Source organism: Macaca nemestrina, chromosome 6 (genome assembly GCF_043159975.1).
Source record: "Macaca nemestrina isolate mMacNem1 chromosome 6, mMacNem.hap1, whole genome shotgun sequence".
In the NCBI taxonomy this organism is placed as follows: domain Eukaryota; kingdom Metazoa; phylum Chordata; class Mammalia; order Primates; family Cercopithecidae; genus Macaca; species Macaca nemestrina.
The window spans coordinates 32475767-32503286 of NC_092130.1; the positions used below are offsets into that span (position 1 = coordinate 32475767).

Consider the following 27520-nt stretch of genomic DNA (forward strand, 5'->3'; position numbering starts at 1 on the left):
AAACACACACCTACCTGTCATGTAAGGAAATGTCTCAGAATGTGGGCCCAGCCCAAACCTTAACAAAAGCATCTGGTTTCAAAGATTGAGGGAACATAAAAACAACCTCAGAAATCATATCTTCAGTCGTCACAGAATGCCAATGCTAGAAGAAACTCTAGTCATTATCCCATCCAAATTTATCACTGGAAAATGAAGAAACTTAGACCTATGAAGGGGGAAAAGAGGTATTCAAGATTACCCAGAAAGTTTGCTGCAGAAATGGCATGAAAGCATAACCACCAGTTCACATATAGTCTAATCACTACCATCACCATCAAGGCTATTATAAATACACTTTTCCTGTATTAGGGTATAATTTACACATAGTTAAACATCAAGGTATATTTTACATACAGTTTAAATTTACCCTTTAAAGTACATTCTATGAGTTTTGTCAAACACAAACGATTTTGTCACCAGTCTATACTCATGACACAAAATGTCCACCATCCAGAAGAATTCCTTTGTGCTCATTTATAGTAAGCCTTCCCCTCCCTGCTCAGACCCTAACCACCAAAGTTCTGCTTTTTGTTGCTATAGTTCTGCTTTTTCAAAACATTATATAAATGAAATTAGAATTATACAGTTGCAGCATTTTGAGTCTGGCTCCCACCACTTAGAATAATACTTTGAAATTCATTCATGGCGTTGCACAGATTAGTGAGTCATTCCTAATGGTGCTGAGTAATATTTTATTATGTGGACATACTAGAGCTTAAGTTTAGGGTTATTACAGACACTATAAACATTCATCTGTGGTTTTTGTGTAAATGTAAATATCGATTTCACTTGAGTATGTATCTAAGAGTGAGATTGCTGGGTAAATACTTATACGGTTATATAATAAGTATATATACTTATATGATTATATATACTGCCAAACTGTTTTCTTATGTTACATTCCCACCAACGAGGTATGAGAGTTTTAGTTTCTCTACATACTCTTTAGCACTTGCTATTTTTTATTTTGTTTTTTATTTTATTTTAGCTTTTTTATTTGGTTTTTAATTTTTTAGTTTTAGATAGGTGGGTAGCAATATCTCATTATGGTTTTGATTTTCATTTCTCTAATGTCAAGTGGTGCAGATTATCTTTTCATATCCTTGTCCTCCACATGTCTACTCTAAATTTCTATTCAAATATTTTTCCCCTTTTGTTTAAATTGGGTTGTTTTCCTATTACTTAGTTTTGAAAACATAATTTATGTACACTGGCTCCAAATCTTTTAACAAATATATGAGTTTTTTCCTAATCTATGGTTTGTCTTTGCTGTTTCTTAACAGTGTATTTCTGTCTGTGTCAATCATGTTTTTGGTATTATGTCGAAGAAACCTTTGTCTAATCCAAGGATACAAATATTTCCCTCTACACTTTTTTCAAGAAATTTTAGAGTATACGTTTTTACATTTAGGACTGTGACCCATTTTGAGTTACTTTTTATATAACAATATATAGATCAATACTTATTCCTTATTTCTTTTCATCCAATTGCTTCCCATTATGTATTGAAAGCATTATCTTTTCTTCATTGGTTGACCTGTGCACCGTCATTGAAAAGCAATTGACCATACAAATGTGAGTATATTTCTGGACTGCCTTCTGTTCCATCAATATGCCTAGCCTTTCTCCAATATAATACTGTCTTAATCATTGAGGTTTATAGAAGCCTTGATATTAGTTTGAGTGGTGCCTCAGACTTCGTCCTACCTGGTTTTATTGTTTCAAATTTTTTTTTGTTATTCTAGTTATTTGCCTTTCCATTTAATATTAAAATTAGTTGGCTTGTTTTCATACAAAATGATGCTAGAATTATGATTAGATCTCTGTTGAATCTATAGATCCATTAGGAAGAGCCAACGTCTTCTAATTCATGAATACAATAAATATCTTTATTTATTTAGGGGTCATTTTTTACTTATTTTAACAGAATTGTATAGTTATAAGCAAACATAATTTGTCATTATTTTTTAAGATATATACCTAAGAATTTTATGGTTTTGGTGCTATTAGAAAACGCACATTTTAATTACAATTCCAATTGTTCTGTGCAACTATGTACAAATGCAATTGATTTTTGTATGTTAACTGCGTATCCTTCAACCTTGTTAAGTATTTACAAGTACTTAACCTTGTTAAGTATTAGGAACTTAATATTTCTAATAACATTGTTGTAGATTCTTTGAGATTTTCCACAAGCCAGTCATGGCTTCTATAAATACAGACAGTTTTACCTCTTCCTTTTCAATCCTTTTACTCTTTTTCCTCCATTATTGCAGTAGTAAGGACCTTCGGTTCAACATCCAAAAGGAATAGGGAGAGAGGATATTTGTGTTTTGTGCTTGATCCTAGAGGAATGCATTAATCTCTCATCATTAAGTGTGGTGTTAACATACTTAAGTGTGAGTGTTTTATAGATGTTCCTTATCAAGTAGAGGAATTTCCCTTCTATTGCTAGTCTTCTGAGAGGTATATGCATACACACATACTATTGTATATATACATATATAAGCATATATGTATATTATATAACAGATATTGAATCTTGTCAAATGACTTTTCTGTATCTATTGAAATGATTATAGGCTTTTTTATCTTTAATCTGACCATATGGTAAACTGAATTTATTTATTTTTCAAATGATGAATAAGATTTGCATTTCAGATATAAACCCTACATAGTTGATTTGTTAGTACTTTTGGGGGGATTTTTATTTTTATGTTTCTGAGGGATATTAATTTGTAATTTTCTTGTCTTGTCATTTCTCATTCTGATTTTGGCATCAGGGTAACGTTGGCCTACCAAAATGAATGGGCCAATAAGCTCAATGAAGTATGATCAGTATCATTATCCAGTAGGGAAATGCACATCAAAAGCAAAGTTATATACCACTCCATACCTACTATGATGACTAGAATAAAAAAGATGCAATAAAACGGTAGGTTATAATATGGAGAAACTGGAATTCTCATAAATTGCTAGTGGGAATGTAAAATAGTGTAAATGCTTAGAAGACTCTGGAAGTTTCTCACAAGTTTAACATGAGTTCTCATATGACCCAGCAATTCCATTCCTATGTGTATACCCATGAGAAATTAAAATATATGTTCATTCATACACTTATTCAGGAATGTTCACAGTAGCATTATTCATAACAGCCAAATAATAGCAGAACAAACCAAGTGCTTATCAGGGGAATGGATAAATAAAATGTGGTATATCTATACACTGGAATATTACTTAGCAGTAATAAAGAATGAAGTACTAATACATGCTATTATGCAGAAGAACCTTGAAAACATGGGACACAAAAAGCCACCTATTGTATGATTCGTTTCATATAAAATATCAGTGGCAGAGGTGATTCCAGAGTCCCACTGGAACAGTAGCCAAAGCTCAAGCCAAGGAATCAGATGTAAACAAGGAAGGCAGTTAAGAGTCTAGTGGCTTTTGTTTTTCTAGCAGCTGGAGCTATGGCTGAAGGTGGAGGCAACATTTCAAAACAGGTACTATGTCATGCCTTACTTTGGTACATAGGATGGAGTGAAGGGAACATTAAAAATATATAAATTAATTACATGGAAATAGTGACTCCCCTCTAAATTGAGAAGACCATAGTACACAATTAATAGTGTAAATATTTCTATGCCAATTATGTATAATTTATCTACGCCAGATAAGGGTATAATAATACCTAAATTACAAGGTTTTTGTGAGACTAAATGAGGTAATAAATACATAATTGATATGAAAGCTATAAATTGTCAAACTATAAATTGAAAACCATAAATTGAAGAGTAACTGTGATCAATTAAAGTAGGTTTATCTACTGAGTCAATAGTAGAGGTAACATAGATCCATAAAAAACAGTCAATCCAAAACAGTTAATCCAAAACTAGTCCAAAAGATGGAAAATAAAATATCTGGCAACATTGTAGATTTAAAAGCAATTATATTAATAATTACATTAATGTAAGCAATCTAAACACATTAATTATAAAACAGAGATAGTCAGATTATGCTGTTTACAAAAAAAATCCACTTTAAATATAAAAACATAGATGAGAGTAAGTGAATGCAAAAAGATTTATCATTAAACACACACAAAATAATTGCAATGGTTTTATTAACATGAGAACAGATACTATTCAGAATAAGGAATACTATCAGAGACAAAAAGGAACATTGTGGCGGGGCACGGTGGCTCAAACCTGTAATCCTAGCACTATGGGAGGCCGAGGCGGGCGGATTGCCTGAGCTCAGGAGTTCAAGACCAGCATGGGCAACACTGTGAAACCCCGTCCCTACTAAAACACAAAAAATTAGCCAGGTGTGGCAGGGCGTGCCTTTAGTCCCAGCTACTCGGGAGGCTCAGACAGGAGACTTTCTTGAACCCCAGGGGTGGAGGTTGCAGTGAGCCGAGATCGCGCCATAGCCCTCCACTCCAGCGTGGGTGAGAAACCAAGGCTCCATCTCCAATAACAACAACAAAAAAAGGAACATTGCATAATCAGAAAGGAGTCAATTAACTAAGAAAACATAACAATCCTATATGTATAAGCCAGTAACAATAGATCCTCAAATCTATAAAGTAAAATTTGACAGACAAGAAAAGAGAAGTATACAAATTTAAAATTCTATTTGGAGACTTCAAAACTAGTCTCTCAGTGATTGATAGAATAACCAGATAGAAAATCAGTAAAGATACAGAAAATCTGATTATCACAATTAATGAAAATGACCTAATTAACCTTCATAAAATACTCCAACTTAAATATATATTTTAGTATGTGCAGAGGAGACATTAATCAGGATAGATTTTATGGAGTCATTCGATGAACCTTAACAAATTTAACAAAATTGAAATGATGCAAAGAATGCTTTCGTAACTTAATGGCAGCGGCAGATATATAAACAATAACTCATGATTTAATATGATAGAGATGTGTGCACAGTGAGCACACAGGAAAAGTGATTAATTGTACCATGGATTAAGTCAGGGATGTGGTTACAATGTCTTTCTGAAGGATTGAATGTTTAAAGGATGAATTGGTGGGGTTTGGCTCCTTCAGGCAGAACAAGTAGGGTGATAAAATAAGTAAAGTTCTGGAGCATGCCTGGTAAGGTAAAACAGGAGGTGACATGGTTAGAGATTGGTGAGAGGCAATAACACAAATAGTCAGCATCTGTTAGACATACATGACACTAAGCTTTTTATAGCATGATTTCATTTATAATTTACTTATTTCATTGATATTTTATTACAGATTTATTAAAACTTTTTGCGACTGGTACTTTTATTATCTTTATATTGGAGATGGAGAACTAAAGTTTAGAGAGTATAAGTGAACTGCCAAATCACATTTAGTAGCTGAGAAGATATTAAATTATTCAACAACTAGGGTGCAAACACCAACCCAGCCTAGTAGACCGGATATGAGCATCCCAGTACATGCCCAGTAAATACCAGCCCTGGCGAAGTCAGAAATTGAATGCAGGCTACCTGACTCTAGAACTTGTGCATTAAGATTACTCTATACTACTCCTAAAGAGAAGCTAGAGATATTGATTGTGAATGAAATATGAAAGACCTTATTTATATGTAGTCAGGAGCCATTGAAATTATTAGAGACATGACAGAGGATGTAAACATAATTACGTTATAGAGAGATAAAAATGGCAGCAATGTGGAGGACAGCCTGGAATGGCGAGAGGCAAACATCGGGGAGACTTTAGATTGCTATTCCAAGAGTCAAGACGAAGCTCCAAACTGTGACACTTATTGTGGAAGTGAAAGAAGTTAAATTTTAAGGATATTTAAGAGGAAAATTGATAGCACTTTGTGAGAAAATTGGTTCTGTGGTAATAAAAGGTAAAGAAAATTCACAATTCTGCCATAATTTGATGGATGGCAATGTCCTTATCTGAAATTCTAATTAGAGAACAGGAAGAGAGAAAAAATTCCTAGCTGTGAGTTTTAATACTTAATGATTTTTTACTCCCCACCCCCAAACATTCTCTGTTCCTTCTCTCTTCTCTTTCCCCTTCATTTTTTTTTCCTTCCAACATGTTCATTAATTAAAACAAATTTTGAGATTCGGTTATTTTACTTCAATCTTCACTTCTAATAACACTGAAGAATTTGAGGTTCATTCCTAGAAATATGCTATGCCCTTCCAAGCTTCTGTGTCTTCACAGATGTCATTCCTCCTAGCTGAGGTGTCTTCTCCACACCTTGGTTGCATAGTGAACACCTACACAATCACTTTTCAAGGCCCAAACAATGATTTGTCCATGACCCCCTCCGGCAGGCAACGTTAACCACTCCCTGTTAGTCTTCTATAGGAATCTGTTCACAACTCCATTAGCATTTCTCATATTTAAATTGTAATTATTTGGTTACATGCTTGCCTCCTCAACAAAGGTAGGTCAGGGATTGTTGTTTTGTATTTTCTTGTCCCCAGTGCCTGACAGAGTACCTGGCAAATAGTATAAGCTCAATAAATAAATGTTCATTGAAAAAGTAACTGTTAAATGGATCTATGGCATGAAGATTGACTAATGTATAAGCTACATAGAGGAAGGTGATTAGGGTAACAGAGAGTGGGACCACTCCTCAGCATGTAGACACCATGGGAATGGGACCCCTAGCTGAAGCCACATGCATCCTTTCCAAGACTAGTCTGAAACTTTAGCTGGAATGAACCAAGAACAAGAGAGGGGTTTATGATTTCTTTATGAGGCTTCCAAGAAGGAAACATATTCCAGATGTGATGTTAAAGAGGAACTAGAGACCTTTAATGACTTCTAGTTTCCTCATATGATTTCAACTTCATACATACTACTCTTTAATCCTTTATGTAATCTCTCTCAGTCCTATTCTGCACTCCCTGATCATAGGTTTTTTAATAAGAAAAGAATTATGGGGGCTTCTCCAGGTAGATTCACAAATAAAAGTACCAGATGCTTGGTTAAATTTAAATTTCAGCTAAAAATGTAAGAAAAAATTAATTTCAGCTAAACCACAAATAATTTTTAGCATGAGAATTCCTGTGAAATATTTGGTATATATACTTATCCTAAAAGAAAATTCCTCATTGTTATCTGAAATCCACATTTAATTGGGCATCATATATTTTATCCTACAGCCCTATCTTCAGTCCTATTTCTGCCGAGGATATAAAGGACACCATGTAAACTGCATGTTTGCTATATCAAACTGAGCAAAAACATAGTGAATGGAATAGGCCAGAACTTTATTCAGAGGCTAATGAAAAAAAAAGCAGAGTTGGCACAGATGAATCTGTGAGCACACAGGTTGATAACATGGTGTTCCTTGCTTGGCCCAGACATTTTGCCAGTAGCAACCATGAGCATATGCCAGTGCAACTTAACAGAATAGCTAAAAGCAGGAACATTGGAATCACACGTTTGCATGTCCAGTTCCCCGCTCTGGCTCATATATGATTTGTAACCCTGGCAAAACTCCTCTAAGCTTCAATTTCCTTATATAAAATGAGGATAGTAATGGTAGCCTCTCAACAATTTCATTGATACATTGTATCTAACTCAGCACCTGACTAGAGGAGGCAGCCTATTATTGTTATTATTAGTGGTGGTGGTGGTGGTGGTGGTGGTGGTGGTGGTGGTGGTGGTGGTTGTCCTAAAATGTCACTCCCTCCTCTAAGACAACTCAATGTACAATAGAGTAGAATAGAATAGACAAGTTTATTATTTATTTTTCACTTAGTATTTGCAAGGCACTGTACTAGTTTTACAAATTTTCTTATCTAATCTTCATAAAAACACCAAGAGGTATCATTACTCCTGTTTTATGGGTACTGGATCCAAGGCACAGAGAAATTAGAAAATATTGTAAGGTTACAGTGTCACACAGCTCATAAGGGGCAAATCTGAAATTCAAACTCAGTTCTGTGTGCTCCCAAAACCCATGCTTTTAACCACATTGAAATCTCTTCATGAGATTGCCAACCCAAATTGTAATTCTTTCCTACCTTGAGAAAAAAAGCACCCAGATGATTTTTAATTAAGTCTGGAAAAGTCCATAGTAATTAAAACATTTCTTATTTCCTTCATTCCTATACCTTCTTACCAACCTAGAATAGTGTTGTAGAAGAAAGTTTTCATCTTCTTCCCTGCTTGGATAAAACCTTCTTTCATAATCTCAGTTTCTCATCTACCTAAAGCAAATTCACTTTCTTATGGCAGTGGAAGATAAATCACAGCTTTTCAACTGTTATTAACATGGCCAACATTAAAGGTTAGTTATTTATAGTTATCAGGTGCTTTATTTTTATCTCCTATATTCTTACAATGGTGCTGATATATGGGCAGGAATTTATATTATGTCCATTTTACAGATGTAGAAACTGAGACCCAGAGGGTATCTGTCATTTGCCAGAGTCGCACAGATAATAACCAAAAGAACCTCGCTCCTGTTCTCAGCATTATTTATTAGCTCATGTTTTCAATGCATATTTGTTGGGTATCTTTTGCAAACAAGGCACTATCCTAGACAGCAAAGCCATCTCCCTGAACAAGACTGATCAGAATGCTTCCCTTTGAGATTTTAACATTCCTTGGAAAGAGAGACATTAAATCATCAAAATTTAGTGCTGAGAAGAAACAATACAGAGTGTAGAAAAATTAATCATATAAGGATCTGAATTCGGTTAGAGAGTCACAGAAGTTTTCACCAAAGACAAGACATTTTAGCTGAGACCTGAAGCTATGAGGAAAAAACCAAGAGAAGAGAAAGAATAAGAACAACAAGCAGGGAAAATGGAGGGTATTGAATCAGCGCCATGCAATGAGCTAGTGTTACTGACAGAAATTGAGTCCAGCTATCCGGACACTCAGGACAGTGCTAGGTTTTTGACACCAGACCACCAAAAGCAGCTGATTTAGGATTTGTCTGCTTGCCCTATCCAGCTGCTATTCCTAAGAAGCCAGCAAATTTCTGTCTTAAGTTGCTCTATCTACAGCCTTCACTTATCTATAGAGTGCCCTTGTAATGATTAGAAAAATATGCACCCTTTCCCAGGCAAACATGGTAATGTGTCAGGGTCTGTGGCCTAATTGATAAAGGACACTAGAATGTCATTCCCCCACTAGCCTCTTGGACAATCACAGTGCTCAGTCATCAGTAGTGACCCTGATGGCATAAATCTACCTCACTGAAGGCCTTCTAATGTCTAGATTTTATTAGAGACTCTGGCCTTGTCTGTCCTATACAAACAGTGGTGATCTAGAGTCTAGATTCACAACCCTTTGTACAAGAGAGACAAGACCAGTGTCTTTCTGAGAAGACAGGCTGGAGAGGCCTGGGAAGGCCACACCACACAAGGTGCAAGCAGAGCTGCCTGATTACTTTCCAGAAGTGGTTTGGTGCCTTGTGAAGAGTACTAACTAGTAAGTAAGAAACATTGCCCTAGCCTTGGCTCTGAGATGCTGGATGAACCTCCTTTTGTCCATACCTTAGTTAATTTTCCCATTTATAAAATGGTCTTCTGATACATGCAAAGTATAAGCATTGATAAATCAATAAGTTTAAGTATTCCCAAGTCCACATTCCAATTAACTGAATTTATAGCATTCCTCAGGACAGCCAGTATAATCTAGACTTGAACCAAACTTTATTCTCTTGTGTGTATTGCAAAGGAAGATTATTTTACACCTGAAATACATAGCAGCATCTCAAATTCAACATTCTGTTTCACCAAGTGCAAATATATTTAATCCAGTTAATTATTTTTCTTTTTAAAAAAAAAAAAGACGGTAAGGTAGACTTTATTCAAGGGGAACCATGGTGACGGGTGTGGGTATAGAGACCACGGCAATGGAGTCTGGCAGTAGGGGAGAAGATTGGTCTTAATCAATTGCCAAATTATTTTTTTCTTCTTCTTCTGTTTTTTCATTTTGTTTTGTTTTGGTTTTGTTTTTTTAATATTTGCCATGTGCCTCGGGTAATATGTATTCAACTCTAAAAAAGATAGTTTTGCCTTCGAGAAGCCTATAGCCTATTGGTAAAGACATTTAAACAGAGACTTAGCAGGTACCCCAGAGGGTCACCTATCTCTGTTTGGAAAAACCAGAACAAACTTTTAGAGGAGGTGAAGCCAAAGGTGAGACCATGACCAAGCAACAGAGCAGGCTCCATGAGGATCCAGAAATAATAAAACATTCTTCTCTTGAGACCCGCAGGCTAGGAATCAGCCTAAGTGTCCATCAACAGGTGAATAGAGAAAGAAACTATGATATGTATACACTGGAATACTATTTACTATACAACCTTAATAAAGAAGGAAATCCTATCATTTGCAACACAGTTGAACCTGGAGGACATTATGTTACTTGAAATAAACCAGGCACTGAAAGACAAAGAAAGACAAATACATACCACATGATCTCATTTACATGCTGACTCTAAACAAGATGAACTCACACAGGCAGAGGGTAGAATGATAGTTACCAGAGACTGGGAGTTGGGTAGTGGGAGGGATTGGGGAGATGTTGGTTAAAAGATACAAAATTTGAGCTAAACAGGAGGAATAAGTTTGAGACATCTATTGTACATCACGATGGCTATAGTTAATAACATTGTAGTATATACTTGAAAATTGCTAAGAGAGCAGATTTTAAGTGTTCTCACCACACAAAAAAACATAAGTATGAGTAATCTGTGTATTAAATAGCCAGATATAGCCTTTGCACAATATATGCATATTTCAAAACATCATATTGTACACCATGAATATGTACAATATTTTGCCAATAAACAAATAAATAGATCCGCAAGCTGAAACAGAAGAGAGCTATTAAAACACTTAGTTCTCCTGTGAGAACACATGGACACATTTGGGGGAGTAACACGCACTGGGGCCTGTCAGGGTTTCAAGGGGAAAGAGAACAACAGGAAGAATAGCTAATGGATGCTGGGCTTAACACCTGGGTGCCAGCCGGGCAAGGTGGCTCACGCCTGTAATCCCAACACTTTGGAAGGCCGAAGCGGGCAGATCACGAGGTCAGGAGATTGAGATCATTCTGGCCAATATGGCGAAACTCCGTCTCTATTAAAAATACAAAAATTAGCTGGGCATGGTGGCGCATGCCTGTAGTCCCAGCTACTCGGGAGGCTGAGGCAGGAGAATCCCTTGAACCAGGGAGTCGGAGGTTGCAGTGAACCGAGATCGTGCCACTGCACTCCAGCCTGGCAACAGAGCGAGACTCGGTCTCAAAGAAAAACAAACAAACAAACAAAAAACAAAAAAAAAACCTAGGTGACAGGTTGATCTGTGCAGCAAATCATCATGGCACATGTTTACCTATGTAACAAACCTGTACATTCCTGCTGGCTACATGTGTAGCCCGGAACTTCAAATAAAAGTAAAAGTTGATGGGAAAAAAAGAGAAAAATAAAAGTTAAATAAATAAGACAGTTTTTTTGTTGTTGTTGTTTGTTTGTTTGTTTGTTTTGAGACAGAGTCTCACTCTGTCACCCAGGCTAGAGTGCAGTGTTGTGATCTCGGCTCACTGCAATCTCCACCTCCCAGGTTCAAGTGATTCTCCTGCCTCAGCCTCCTGAGTAGCTGGGATTACAGGCATCTGCCACTATGCCCAGCTAATTTTTTGTATTTTTAGTAGAGACGGGGTTTTCACCAAGTTGGTCAGGATGGTCTCGAACTCCTGACCTCGTGATTCGCCCACTTCGGCCTCCCAAAGTGCCGGGATTATAGGTGTGAGCCACCGCGCCCAGCCAACACTTAGTTCTTATACAATGGGGTCAAGTGTGCTGTAGGACAGATGATGAAGTAACAAACTCCGCCTGGATAAGGGTGGAGTGGTTATCATGAAGGTTTCACAAAGAAGGGCCATTTGAACTAAGGAATACATAGGAGTGATCCAAAGAGAGACGAGGAGGAGGGTATCTGAGGAAGAAGGAAGAACAAGAGCAGAAGGATGGGGTGTGAAAGGGCTTGCCCATGTGGGAACAAGGGATTGTCCCAGAGCATGAGGGAAGGCACACAGTGTACAGGGAGGGAGTAGGCTTGCCTTGCCAATCTGATTTGTTGCCTGCTGCTTGGCATTGATGAGTAATTCTACCTGATATCCCTCTAATTATCAATGCTGGCCTTGAAACTAGCCTCAAGAGATTCACTCCAGAACCCTTTATAGATACAAATGTTTGAAATCAAGAGGGTTTTTCTTTCCCTATTTGAAAAATGTTTGGTTTGAATGATAGGGCATGGCTCATTAGAACAGATCTGAAAGCAAGCTGTGCAGACATCTTGTGCAACAATCTAAATTCCAAAGCAGATGATGTCACGTATCTATGCCTTATAAATGGAGCAACATTTCAGATGTATCTGAACAATTTATCTGCACCAATACCCAGTGCTACCAGAATGGCTGTCTCAGTACTTCGCCTGACAGTTGTCCTGGGACTGCTTGTCTTAATCCTGACCTGCTATGCAGGTAAGTACTTCTGATCACAGCCCACGAATTGTTCAGTAGTTAGCAGTGACTAGAGAAAGCTGGTGGCACTGATTCAGAACATAAAAGAAAGAAGGGGTCTTTGGGCACTGCAGAAAGAGCACTGGCCTGGGAGACAAGAGGTATATCTTCTAACACAAAGATAGTAGGATTTTAATAAAAACCTAGCCTCTATTTTCAGTGGATGTATGAAGTTTGAAATTTTTTATGTGCTTATGATATAACGACACTATTCTAGTATAAATTCCACGGCAGCTGACTGGCATTTATTTTTTGATAATTATATCTAATGATATTCAATGGTGAAGAATATGTACTCTGGAATACAACTCCTAGACCTGGCTCTACCACTAACCAGAAATGTGACTTTAGGAATGCTATTCAATCTCTCTAGGCCTCACATATAAATGGGGACATTTAACTTTCTCATAAAGTTATCATGAAAATTCAATAAAAGGAATGAAACAAATTGGAAGAGTACCTGGTTCATAATAAGCATGCAATAAATATTACCTGCTATTGTTGTCATGTACAATCTCATTTGGTTCTCACAGTAATCCAATGATGTAAACATGTACAGTTTTGTCATTTTCCTTTTTACAGGTTAATAAACTCAGCTTGCAGAGGGCAAGTTACTTGAGCATACATACAGGTGGAAGTGGCACCTGGGAGTGAAACCTAAGTTCCTAGATTGTTTCTACTATTATCGAGCAACTACTTCTTTCCCACCTTTTCCAAGCACATGGAAGCTCATGCTGTATGCTGCCTTCTCATTAATTAATTTATTGTTTGTCTGCAAAAGACTGTGAGCTCCATTCAGAATGAGAGACCAGAAAATAGAGAGAGTGCAAACATTTAGTAAAAGAATCCTTTGAATGTAACTTGGCTGAACAACACACAGGCAGACATTACAACAGAATTACTCTAGATATGGCCAGGGAGATTATTAAGTCCATTCTACTCCTAAAGAAATCACTACAGTGAAGTGAAAGGTGAGCTCTGATACCAAGACCATTCGCCACCCTGTCTCTTATAGACTCTGAAACTGGTTAAATCCGTTCACTGCTTTGAACCTCAGTTTTTTTATCTGTAAAATGGGATAACTATCAACTTTACCAGGTCAAATGAATAAGCTTGTATAATTACTTTGCAAACTATTAAAACTGTACAAATATCAGCAATACTGTTTGTTAAGAACATTATGTTCACATTCACTAAGAAACTCAACGAGGTATTTACTGTAAATAAAGGCTATCCCATATAATACTTGAAAAAAGGAAATATTAAACTATTGGCTTTGAAGATTTGTTTCTAGGATATAAATTGTTTGATATTTTAATAGCATTTTAAAAATTTATATTATCTTCTAAAGCACTAGAGGAGAAAGTGAATTATAAATCATTTTGTTGCTATTATTAGTAGTAGTAACAATAAAACACAGAACATTTATTTATTTATTTATTCTTTCATTTATTATTTATTTATATAAGGTAAGTTTACCTTGGGATTAGTACTGTGATAAGTGGTATATATATGATATACGTATGTATATATGATATAGATATATGTGGGTGTGTATATATATTATGTAAAATATCTCTCAATCCTGACAACATGTGAGGAAACTGAGAGATAGCAAAGTTAAGCACTGTGTGCAGGGTTACATGGCTAATTTTTTGTTAAAGGCAGGAATCCGACAGGTCTATAAGACTCCAGAACATGCAATCCATCACACTTTAATACCTCTCAATATATATATGGGGTTCACAAGCTAAGGCCAAGATTTTGATTTCCACCCACTCCAATCCCAGGCTTCTTGCATCTTGAAAAGCCAGCTTTTAGTGTCATATTAAAATAACAAGTCAATAGAATTTATTTTGCAAGTAGCCAGATAGAAAAACAGGAGAAAATATCTCATCTTTCATGCAAGAAATTACTGCTTTGCCCTTGGCAAGTGTCTTTACAGAACAATTGTTTGGAGGTTGTATTATACAATGTGAATAATGTGCTTTGTGGAGTTAAGAAAAAATTAGGTTCAAACCCTGGGTCAGCCACTTTCTAGATGAGTGATTTCAGGTGAGTCATTTAATTTACCTGAGCATCTGTCTTCTCTCCTGTAACTGTGATACCACTACTGAGCTGAATGACGATTAAGGCATGTGCTGAAAGCACAGGTGCAGTACCTGCACAATAGGCAGCTTACACATGAGTTCTGCTTCCACCTACTTCCCACAATAAAAACAAACCAATCCTTCTGAGTACCTAGGTTGCACAGCACTTTATGTGAAGGTCATATCTGTAGTTGTCTTTTTTTTTTTACCTTGACTTCTAGCATAACTATGCACAAAATAGTAGGCTCGGGCCAGGCACGATGGCTCACACCTGTAATCCCAGCATTTCTGGAGGCTGATGTGGGCAGATCACTCAAGCCCAGGAGTTCGAGACCAGCCTGGGCAACATGGCGAAACCCCGTCTCTACACAAAATATAAGAATTAGCCAACTGTGGTGGCATATGCCTGTAGTCCCTGCTACTCAGGAGGCTGAGGTGGGAGGATCTCTAGACCCCAGGAGGTTGAGGCTGCAGTGAGTCATAATCATTTCACTGCCCCCCAGCCTGGGCGAGAGAGTGAAGCCCTGTTTCAAAAATAAAACATTAAAAAAGTAGGCTCAAAAATACTTTTTGAATGAAGGAACCAATAATCGGATATATGAATAGGTAATGATTAGTATATTGATTTTGATTATAAGTCCCAAACTGGTGCTTCTATCAAATCTTTAGTTGTGTCGTAGTAAACAATAAATGCTCATAGAATTGTCTGCCAATCTTTTTCACTGATAGTTTTCATTTTAGGATATAATATAGATGTAAAGTTTTTGACGTAATTTGACAGCCTCCACACAAAAGGTAGTTACATCTCTTTTATCCAAAGTCAGGGGTACATTGTCTAGAAGTTGGGACTTCTTGAGTTAAAACTTGCACTGAGGTTGCCAGATAAAATACAAGAAACAGAGTTAGATTTGGATTTCTGATAAACAATGAATAATCTTTTAGCATCAGTGTATCCTAATTACTGCATGGATCATTCTTATAGTACCAGTAGCATCAGTGTGTCCTAATTACTGCATGGATCATTCTTATAGTACTAGAAAAGCATTTGTTGTTTATCTGAAATTTAAATTTAACTAGGCATCCTGTATTTTTATTTACCCAGTCTGGTAACATTACTTGTCAGGGTACAGTAAAATTAAAAAATAAAGGTCCCACTTTATCCTGTGACCAGGGCTCAGAGGGGAGATCACATGTAGCTACTGTTACTCTTCCATCTCTTCTCATCTCCTGAGAATAAAGACAACCAAGCAAAGTCAAAAAGCCCACAAGGGATCTTGAATGTAATCGACCTCACTCTGGATCCTTGGCCCTCATTCCAACGGGTGGTTAAGAATCTAGTGTAAGAGGGCCGGGCGTGGTAGCTCACGCCTGTAATCCCAGCACTTTGGGAGGCCGAGGCAGATGGATCACAAGGTCAAGAGATCGAGACCATCCTGGCCAACATGGTGAAACCCCGTCTCTACTAAAAATACAAAAAAATTAGCCAGGTGTGGTGGAGAGCACCTGTAGTCCCAGCTACTCGGGAGGCTGAGACAGGAGAATCACTTGAACCTGGGAGATGGAGTTTGCAGTGAGGCGAGATTGTGCCACTGCAAGAGATTGTGCCTGGTAACAGAGTGAAACTTTGTCTCAAAAAAAAAAAAAAAGAATCTAGTGTAAGAGGCCTGCAGTCGTCGTCTCAGCATTTTTCTTACTCTCTGTGAGGTCTTCCGTAAGCCACTTAATCTTTTCACTTTCTCAGTTCAGTGAGATAAAAAAAATGCATACTCTGTAAGATTGCTCAGGGGGTAAAATTACACAACATTTGTAAAATCACTATTTACGAAACTACTAGGTGATATGCAAGTGATAGAATTTCTTTGTCATCATTGTTGTTATACTATTTTGAATCTTCTAAAAGAAGTGCAAACTGTATAACTTTTCCATCAAAGACTGTGCAGCTCATCATAGAGTACTTTAGAATCCAAGTTTTAATGCCAAACTGACATGGGTTTGAATTGTATTTCTGCCACTTACTAACTGCGACTTTCAACCAGTTTCTAAACATCTCTCAAATTATATTTCTTTACCTTTAAATTGGGATAATTGTTCCTACCTTGTAGAGTTGCTATGATAAAATAAGACAATCCATGTAGATCATCTTAGACATGTACTCAACAAATGTTTCATTTTTATTTATCTATTTTATTTCTTAGAGACAGGGTCTCACTCTGTTACCCAGGCTTGGAGTGCAGTGGAACAATCATGGCTCACTATAGTCCCTTCTTCTGGGCCCAAGAGATCCTCCTGCCTCAGCCTCCCAAGTAGCTGGGATTACAGGTGTGCACCATCACACCTGGCTACTTTTTACTTTTTGTAGAGATGGAAGTCTCACTATGTTACCCAGAAGGGTCTCAAATTCCTGTCCTCAAGCAATTCTCCCATCTCACCCTCCCAAAGTGCTGGGATTACAGGCATGAGCCACCTCACCCAGTTGATAATTTATCTTTAATATTATTATTACAATGGGCATGGAGATCATATGGAAAAGCAGACATTTTGTATGTCAGTCCTGGCACTGGCACTTACTATCTGTTTAACTCTGAGATAAGTAGTTAGCTTCTGGGAACTTTGTTTTTCTCACTCACAAGGCAGTGCCAGTGTCTACCTAAGTATCAACATCAGTCGGTCTATTTGTTTGTTTTTACAAATAAATGAGATAATGCATGTGAAGATTTTATCCAGACAGGCATTAAATGTTCGATGAATATAACCATATAAGGCTATGAAATTAGTGAGTGGGTCAGAAAGAATCCCAAGAGTTCCCCACACGGAAAGGAGACTTCCTTCTTTGTTGCTGAGAATCACCTCTGAGATTCTGTTCTGTTTTTCAGACGACAAACCAGACAAGCCAGACGACAAGCCAGACGACTCAGGCAAAGATCCAAAGCCAGACTTCCCCAAATTCCTAAACCTCCTGGGCACAGAGATCATTGAGAATGCAGTTGAGTTCATCCTCCGCTCCATGTCCAGGAGCACGTAAGCACTGAGACAAACGTTGCTTTTTGTTCAGTTCTCTCTTCATAATGACCACACAATGACCACATGGCATTAAAATATATGAAAAACATAATTTGTGGCACCAGTAAATGTGTTATTTTTCATTGAAAAATGTTGCCCTACTTAAAATATACTTTGCATCTGAATTCACTGCCCTGAACTTTTTGGGGGAAAGCACATTCCTATCAAGTGTTTCCATATGGGATTTTTTTTTTTTTTTAAATCTCAGGACCAAATAGGGAGGAGGAAGAGCCCTAGATTAATCTCAGGACCAAATAGGGAGGAGGAAGAGCACTAGAGTAAGGAATGAAAAGCCAAGTTCTGATTCTAACTCAGGTGCTATTTTACTAGGTGGTCTTGAACAAGGCCTTCCCACTCTGAAGGCCTCTATTTGCTCATATTTTAACTGTAAAGTTAAAATAATAGATGGCCCACCCCAGGTAAGCACTGTGATTATGTGATGAAGATAAGAGGTAGTGATACGCTCGCTAGTGACAGGTGTGATGAATGCTGCCTATATTTTCTAGCTTGAGTAGCTCAAGAAGGTTAGCAGAGACAGTAGATAACCTCTCTTTAGAGACAAACGAGAGAACCTCTCAGCATGAGTGTTGGTTTCATCATGAGGGACTGCCTTCGGGCCGATCACCAATCCCAGAGTCTTCCCAATGTGCTCTGCCTGCTTCCAAGCCTGTGTCTAATTCCCAATACATGTTATTTTTGCCTACGTAGTTTCGATTTGACACTATTACCTCACTGTATGCTTTATTCTCCAATATTAATCTCCCGAATTTCAGTGCTCCAGGAGGAAATTCACTCTTCTGAATTTCCAGGTGCTTTCAGTTTCCATCGCTCTAAGCCTCTGCTCTCTAATTTTCCCCCATATAGATCCTCAAGCAGAGTTTCACTAGGTGTGGTCTATCCACCTGTTACAGAATCCCTTGGGGGGAATTTATTTTTTAAAATGCTGATTTCTGCATCCCATTTTGCATTTTTCTGGGGACAAGGCCATGGATATGGTTTTCAACAAGCTTTTCAGGTAATTCTGATATACAGAAATTTTCGAAAGTCATGCCTTGATCAGGTGTTCTGGGCTGCATGGATGGGCCTTAAAGTTCCAGAAAGCCTTTACATTTTTATTAATATTTTGTGTCAGTGTGTGTGGTTTTTTTTTTGTTTTTTTGTTTGTTTGTTTGTTTGTTTGCATTTTCCTGGGGAAAGTGTTTATGACTTCTATTAGATTCTCAAAGGGGTCTTTAACCAATAGCAGATTAAGAAACACTTCCGTGTAGGAGTAATCAGGGGTTTTGTAATCTCTCATCTGCTTAAAGGGATAGATTGTCATCTGATTGGGCAGTGTTCTACAGGCAATCCTTCTCCACAAATAGTTAAAACTCACAGGTGCTTTTTAGAATTGCTACATTTCCTATTGTGGGTGCTTTTGCAACTGTTATCTTTCCAAGATTGTTAATGTAAACAAGAAGGAAAGCCATAGGCCAACAATAGGAGCACCACCCATTCGATACAAACTAAAGATTAGGCTCCAGTTGAATTAGTATTGTTACATTCATACAGCAAAGCAAGGAGTTAGAACACTAATAATTCTTTTCATTCTTTCCCTAGGGAATTTTGCAAGTATAAAATAGGACATTTTTCTCTGTGTTAACCGTAAGAGTTGACTCTGTGATATGCTCAAGAATTGCTGTTCACTCTAGGCTCAGAAATGGCCCTTCATCTTCTGATTTCCCTTTCCCTCGTTATATTCTGAGTAAACGGCCTTCTTTCTGTTGCTAAAAATTATTACCATCTCAGTCTCTCTTCCCTTGCTCTCTCTCCTTTCTAAAATACTCCCGTTTTCTCATGACTAGTTCTTGGGCCTGCAGCTAATCTCAAAGTCACTTCCTCAGAAACTATTCTAGGATCATTCTTGTTAATACTGTCTTCTTCCATTCCCACTGCCTGTTATTCTCTCACTTTACCTTGTTACAGTGTCATAATGTTTGTTATCATCTGAAATGACTTATTCATTTTTAATCAAGTAGCTAAGTGAAAGTAGAGACCAGATCACCTGACTGGTTGCAAGAGCACAGTACCTGCCGTATAGTGAGTGTCAGGCACTTGAATTCATTAATTAAGGAAACATACATTGCAGATGAGATCTAAAGCCCATCTACCTCAATCTGACTGAGAAATCCTGAAGGATCTTTGCTCAAAGACACAGCAATGTCTGCTCAAGAGATAAATCTGCGGGTGGTAGAGCCAGGACCTAAGGCATACCCATAATTCCCTGTTCAAGGGAAGACCATCAGCAAAATAGGGGGTGGAGGATAGGAGGAGACATCAGAAAGTATTGCTAAAGCACTTAACATGTACAAAGCGGGGACACGGATTGTGAAGGAAAAATCTAGACTCTTAACCCCTTCTCCTCAAATAATTTGCAGTCCTTATGGTAAAATTACATAAGCCAGTGCACAATGCAATAACTAAAAATGCCTGGCAAGATAAATGTCAGCCAAATATCACAGGCAGTTTCCAGTGAAAGGAGCTGTCAGTGGGGCCAGTGTGCTTAGGGAAGTGTTTATGGCAAAGGCAAGATGTAATGTTGGCCTTGAATGACTGAACAAGATTTGATTTGGAAGAGAGAATGAGAGGAATAACAAAGATTCATAAAGGTGAGAATTTTACTTTATTTACTCCAATACGTCTGATGCCTAAGTGGTGTGTCAGATGCATAATAAATGCTAGAGACAGGCTTTGGGGACAGTGAATAGACTGGATTGTTTTCTCCACTTGCTTTTGGATTACCTCGGAGCTACCTAGACTGCATTTTGCTCATCATTTTTCTGAAAAATATACATATTCTTAACTCCTCTCACCCTTTGAGAGCCCTTAATTCTTGGAAATATTTCCCCCTGTGGGTTCCATGACATATTTTCCTGGTTCTCTCTCTACCACTAGTCATTCTTTCTCATTCTTTTTATTTGACTTTTCTTCATGCACCTGCCCACCAAATGTCATTGTTCCTTAGAATTCCAAATGTGCTTGGGTTTTCGCATTGCAGTTTACACATTGGGAATACTGCCTATAATCTAATGAGCTTCAAATTCACATTTCTGTTGCAATATTTTTCCTGAGCTCCAGATGAAATAACTGATTGCTTGCTACAAAATTCCATCGTTTTTCTACTACTGTTTCAAATTCCACTGGTCTAAACCCATCATCTCACTCAAAACCCTCCTCCATATCTCATTAAGTCACATCGTCATCCACCCAGAATCCAGAAACCTAAGGATCTTCTCAAATCCTTCCTGCTCATCACCACCTTCATTGAATTGCTGAATATTCTACCTTATATGCCATCCTCGGGTATAAGTATATGCACCCTATATACATTTCTCTTTCTCAGCTCCACTGACTAGCTGGTCAAGTTGAGTCCTTCATCATCTCTTTCCCAAGTTCTTTTTATTGGATTTCTAATAAATTCCACTCTTTTCTTTCTCTCTTTTTATTGGATTTCTAATAAGTTCCACTTTCTTTCTGCCTCACCAATTCATCTTCTACCTACTACCAGAACTTATATCAAAAAATGTAAATTTGGTCATATCACTGCCATGCTTAAAAGTTTTTCATGAATTTCCATTGTCTCCAAAATTCAAGTAAATGCATTAGGCTGATGTCAAAGGTCCTTCTCTGATGCCAGTGTATCTTTCGGTCACATTTCTCACCTGTGCAACCTTAAGCCCAATGACAAATGAGTTTCATTTTAGAGCAGGTCACGTTTGTATAAACCCCCAATATCTGTGCATGTGATTTTTTCCTCTGCTGAAAATGCCTAGCCCCCAAGCCAAAACCCCACTCTGTTCACTTGGCAAGTCTCATCATTTTCTGGAGCCCAATTCAGAAACGAATTCTGTAAAAAAGTCACAGACATCAGAAATTTCAGTTTTTCATGTTCAGGGATTTCATAATGCTTTGCAGAAATCTTCAAAACAACTTTTATACCTACATTATATTAAAGTACTTGTATCTGAGTTGTCTGTTTTCTCTACTAGACTATAATTCACAAACCACATTTTAGTTATCTTTTACAATCTCAGCAGATATCCTGGTACCCAGTCCTTAAGCCATAGGGCATAATGTTTCTAGCATTTAGTAATGACTCTGGAGAGCCAAGTTTTTAACTTTTCTTTGCAACTTGCCAGCCATGTACTTTGGACAGGTTGTTTAATCTTTGAGCTTCAAAGGTTTTCTCACACATAAAAAGAGACAATAAAAATGCATTCAATAAATATTTATTAATTTCTACTATTTTCCATCCACTGTTCTAGGTGCTGGGAATATATTACTGAAAAAATATACCAAAATATATGCCTTTATGGAGTTTACGTGTGAACAGTTACCTAACTAATGGGTTTGTTGGCAGGTGCAAAAAGATACTTGTGCATAAATTGCTTGTCCACTATGAACTATGTGGAAATTTTAGGTCTTATTTCTTTCTAACATAGAAAAATCTGGAGAAGAACAGTATGGCTCAAACATTATACAGCACCTTTGTGATCATTCTAACACTCCTGTTCAGTCTGAATTGTAATTCTTATTTTCTCTTTTTTTCTCAAGAGGATTTATGGAATTTGATGATAATCAAGGAAAGCATTCATCAAAGTGACATCCTCAGGTGATTTTTCACTTAAAATTTACAACTGAAATAACAGTGTATTGGACAAAGGAAAAAGGGTCTGTCTAGTTTTATTTAATAATTTTGGTTACCCATGTCTACCTACAAGCAGAAAAAGTATATTTAAAAAAATTCTTACTGTAGTTTTTTAAAATTAATCTTAAATGAATGTACTTTTATCATGTACAAGGTTCTAATAATAAAATTTTCTTAAGAGAGGAGGTACATCTGTGAGATGAAGTGAATAAGGATGGCAAGTTTGGAGACCTGGTTCCTGTCACAACTCTGCTAGGAACTTGCTTTGTACAAGTTCAGCCTGTGAAATGAGGGCTAGCATGCACTAACAATCTAAGGACCCATGTAGTCATGCATTAGTTACTCATGAGAAGAGTGAAATTTGCTGAACCTAATTCAAAGAAAAAGGATAACAAACTTTCTATCTCACGCAATTAGATTTATAGGCAAACAATATAGTTTGAGTGCTCAGAAATACTTGTTTTTCCCTACTCAGTTCTCTCCTGAAAATGCATCTTGAAATATAAAAACAGAAGTGTTAGATCTGGTAATATTAGTAACTGGTATGAACGGTGTTCTTACTCTGTTTTAGGCATTAAGCTAAGTGATTAATGACTAAGTGCTATGTAGTATTTAATTTAATTCATAATCCCTACGCAAGGGATTATTATTATTCTTAAATTTTATAAATAAGGACATAAAGGCTCAGGGAGGTTTGCTAATGTGGCTATATTAATAAAGGAGGAAGACAGAATTTGAATTCAAGCAGCCTGATTCCAGGGCCTGTGCTGTATCTCTAAGCCATGGTGCTACTGGAGAACAGAGCAGAATAGTATAGGAGAAGGCAGCGGAGAATAATGATTAAGCTAAGCAATCTAAGACATACCTCAAGATGTTCATAGAAATACAACACTGCTCCTTTGCTCAGTTGAGTTACTCTATATGCATATTCAGGAAGTGTGGCCTTTCCCAACTTCTGTTTGTGATCTGGTCTGGAAATACTCCTTTTCCCTGTTGGCTCCATTTCATAATCTGGGTGTGATTAATGTAAGTTCAGAAAGCTACTATTGTATTCCCCCAGAACTTAGTCCACCCTTTCCCATCTGCTTCTAAGGATGAGAATCAGGCTTGGGTATTGAAATCAAAACATACCCAACCCGGACACTCCTGACTCTTACCCTAAGGCCAATTAAGCTTTTAAACTCAGTCACTTCTGTTTGTATGTTTTCATTCCCATCTTCTCAGAGAACAGTCTTCCTCTTCTCGCAGGTGTCCTAATATTTTACCTTCATTCAGGCTTCTGGTACACACCTATAATTTTTGGTCCCCACACCCCAGATTCTTAGAGTACATCCTACAGGTCTGGTCTATGATGTAGTCCAATAGGCAAGGCCACATGAAGGAGCAGAAAGAGCAGAAGACATAGACAAGATGTAAGTTCAACTTCTAAATCAGCCACTTAATGGTTATGTAACCATGGTCAGGCCACTTTACCTGCCTGAGCCCCATTTTTCTCTTTATGAATTTTTAAAATGTAGGGAATCTTAATACCATATTTTTTTAACTGCATATGAAAAAATTGGAATTGATGCATGAATCAACTTAAGATGCCCTGATGAGCCGAGAGGAATGGCTCACTCTAGGGATGTAAAAAAAAAAAAAACACATTAAACTAAGGAGAAGGAAGCAACTAAGGAAGAGACTGATTTTTGTATTCTTAGTAGAGACAGAGTTTCACCATGCTGCCCAGGCTGGTATCAAACTCCTGGCCTCAAGTGATCTGCCCACCTCAGCCTCCTAAACTGTTGGGATTATAGGTATGAGACACGGCGTGCAGCTGGCATTTCCTAAATTAAGATAGATAGTTGGATAGATAGATCTTATGTCAACATTGATCTTTTTTTTTTTTTTTTTCTTTTTTTTGAGATGGAGTCTCACTCTGGTGCCCAGCCTGGAGTCCAGTGGCGCCATCTTGGCTCACTCCAACTTCTGCCTCCTGGGTTCAAGTGATTCTCCTAACTCAGCCTCCCAAGAGCTGGGACTACAGGTGTGCACCATCATGCCTGGCTAATTTTTGCATTTTCTTTAGTAGAGATGAGGTTTCACCATGTTGGCCAGGATGGTCTTGAACTCCTGACCTAGTGATTCACCCGCTTCGGCCTCCCAAAGTGCTGGGATTACAGGCGTGAGCCACGACACCCAGCCAATCCTTCCCTTATTTATTTATTTATTTATTTATTTATTTATTTATTTAGAGACGGAGTCTCGCTCTGTCGCCCGGGCTGGAGTGCAGTGGCCGGATCTCAGCTCACTGCAAGCTCCGCCTCCCGGGTTTACGCCATTCTCCTGCCTCAGCCCCCCGAGTGGCTGGGACTACAGGCGCCCGCCACGTCGCCCGGCTAGTTTTTTTTTTTGTATTTTTAGTAGAGACGGGGTTTCACCGTATTAGCCAGGATGGTCTCGATCTCCTGACCTCGTCATCCGCCCGTCTCGGCCTCCCAAAGTGCTGGGATTACAGGCTTGAGCCACCGCGCCCGGCCCGTTATTTTTTTTTTAACAAGTTTCTTTAACTCTTCTTTAATCCATACCTACAATGTCAATCAGTCAATGCTACTAAAATGAAAACCTAGCTGGCTATTGAGAAGTTTATGGACTCAGCAATCACGTAGCTCTGTGTATCTCATAACTGTGGAAGGAAATGATAACGTTATGTATAAAGGGGCCTTGGGAATGCCTTGGAAAAGATAAGAAAGAATATCTGGAGGAAAGGATGAGCATTATGAATGCTCTACAAATAAGGTGAACTCTGAGAGAAGAGATTCTACACACTATCTGATATGATGAGTAGAGAGAGGTACAGTATTTGGAAAAATATCCAATAACTGAATACCTGGTTTCATCTGAGAGCCTCTCAACCTCTACTGAACAACATTGACATGATTTTTACTGAACTTAATATTTTCAATAGACTTAACATTTTAACTCCACTTGTCCTGCATTGTTTAAAATCATATGAATTCAAGTCATCTTTTTTTTGTGTCTTAAGTCATTTGATATTTTAAGTATAAATTTTCTTTCCTGCATAAAAACAAATTTGGATGAATCTCACTAGATTACTAAAATTATCAAAAGAGGTAATGGATAGAAAGTCACTTTATGAATTCTTAATTTCTATACAAGTGTTTTAGATTAAGACAAAATCTACTACAGGACACACTAGATTTTTGTGCTTAGACTGGCTCCGTCAGAGCTTCCGAGGGAGGGATCTAGGAATAAGTAAGTCAGACAGGAAATTCCAATGCACCGGATGAGCAAAACCGCCCTTGGCCACAATGTCACTTGTAACCCTTTCATGAAGTCTTATGGAAAATTTTTCTTTTAGAAATTAGGCAAGAAAAAAAAATGCCTTCCCTAAAGTCAGATTCCTCTTTTCTGCTTGTAAGATTTATGTGACAGCTGGGCACGGTGGCTTACGCCTGTAATACCAGCGCTTTGGGAGGCCGAGGCGGGCAGATCACCTGAGGTTAGGAGTTCGAGACCAGACTGACCAACATGGAGAAACCCCTCCTCTACTAAAAATACAAAATTAGCTAGGCATGGTGACATGTGCCAGTAATCCCATCTACTTGTGAGGCTGAGGCAGGGGAATTGCTTGAACCCAGGAGGCAGAGGTTGTGATAAGCTGAGATCAAGCCACTGCACTCCAGCTTGAGCAACAAGAGTGAAACTATGGCTCATGCCTATAATCCCAGCACTTTGGGAGGCTGAGGCGGGCAAATCACAAGGTCAGGAGATAGAGACCATTCTGGCTAACACTGTGAAAGCCGAAAAAATTAGCCAGGCATGGTGGTGGGTTCCTGTAGTGCCAGCTACTCACGAGGCTGAGGCAGAAGAATCACTTGAACCTGGGAGACAGAAGCTTCAGTGAGCCAGGATCGTGCCACTGCACTCCAGCCTGGGTGACAGAGAAAGACTCTGTCTCAAAAAAAGAAAAGATTTATGTGACTTAGTTTTTTCTTTTTCATCATCTATCTATCCAGAAAGTCAGTAAAACTGGTGACTCAGCTTATCCTTAGGGATTTATTCAATGCACATTCTCCCTTCATTCTTGTTTCTGATTCTTTATACACTTAGAATTTTTCTTTTTGTTGTTGTTGTTGCTTATTTCCTTAAATATGTATTATAGTTGACTTTATTATGAAACCTCTTCTATTTTATAGTGCAGAAGCATAAAAATTTTAAGGAAAAGGCTAAAAGTTTTTTGGCTTATTTAACATCTTAAATCCTCTCTACTTGTTAATTGTTTTCCTCTCTTTGACTTGTGTTTCAAAGGACACACCCATGTGGCTCCTGGACAATCCAAGAGCAGCCAAATCCTGCTTTTCCAGTTCTGCTTCACAAGTCCTCCAGGACAGAGTCCTCAAAGCAACTCCCAGCGAGTTCTCAGGATTCAGGCTCTGGCTTCAACCAAACAGAACTCATTTTGAACACCCCGACTGCATTTTTGCTTTTAGAAAGTTAGAATAAATATGGCGCTTTGGGATCACATAGTTGATTTAGAAGATTCGTGTTGCTATTAGTAATTTTTTCTGGCCATGTTTAAAGTTTTAATGATGCAAATATATATATATATATATATATATATATATATATATATATATATATATATCTCCTGGTGAATATTTATATGTTTATATATTCAAACGGATAATCAAAGAATGGTTCAAAATAGGAGGACTAAAGCCCAGATAATGTAGCAAGTTCAAATTCACAGAGCCAATAAGTGACAGAAAGAGGAATAAAACCTGACCTCAAAACAAGCTCTCAACTCCTAAAAATGTATGCAGCTTCAGAGTTAAAAGTTTTACACATCTTTTTTGGAAAGTGTTTTAAAACTCTCTGAGCCTACTCTCGTATGCTAGTAAACTTAAAAACCGACTTTTTAAAATTAGTAAAATCATTGCCTTCCCCCAGAGTCACTATTTTTCTCATAGAATAGCAGTGTCAGGGATGGAAGAGTCCTCGAAATGTTTAGTGCAGCCCTTTCATGCCACCACCTTATTACACAGAGGTGGATCCTCTGCAGCCATGGCTGTGGTTCTTGCCCACTTACGAGAAGGAAAATGTGACG

At 37.8% G+C, this 27520-nt stretch overlaps 1 protein-coding gene across 1 annotated transcript; it reads left to right on the forward strand.

The window, feature by feature from the left end:
- Positions 1-12290: 12290 nt before the first annotated feature.
- C6H5orf46 (chromosome 6 C5orf46 homolog) lies at positions 12291-27020 on the forward strand. Its single transcript, XM_011716096.2, has 4 exons — positions 12291-12534; positions 17537-17681; positions 22317-22374; positions 26722-27020. Exons 1-3 carry the CDS (start codon positions 12420-12422, stop codon positions 22363-22365), a joined length of 309 nt encoding a protein of 102 aa, XP_011714398.2. The 5' UTR covers positions 12291-12419; the 3' UTR covers positions 22366-22374; positions 26722-27020.
- Positions 27021-27520: the final 500 nt, after the last annotated feature.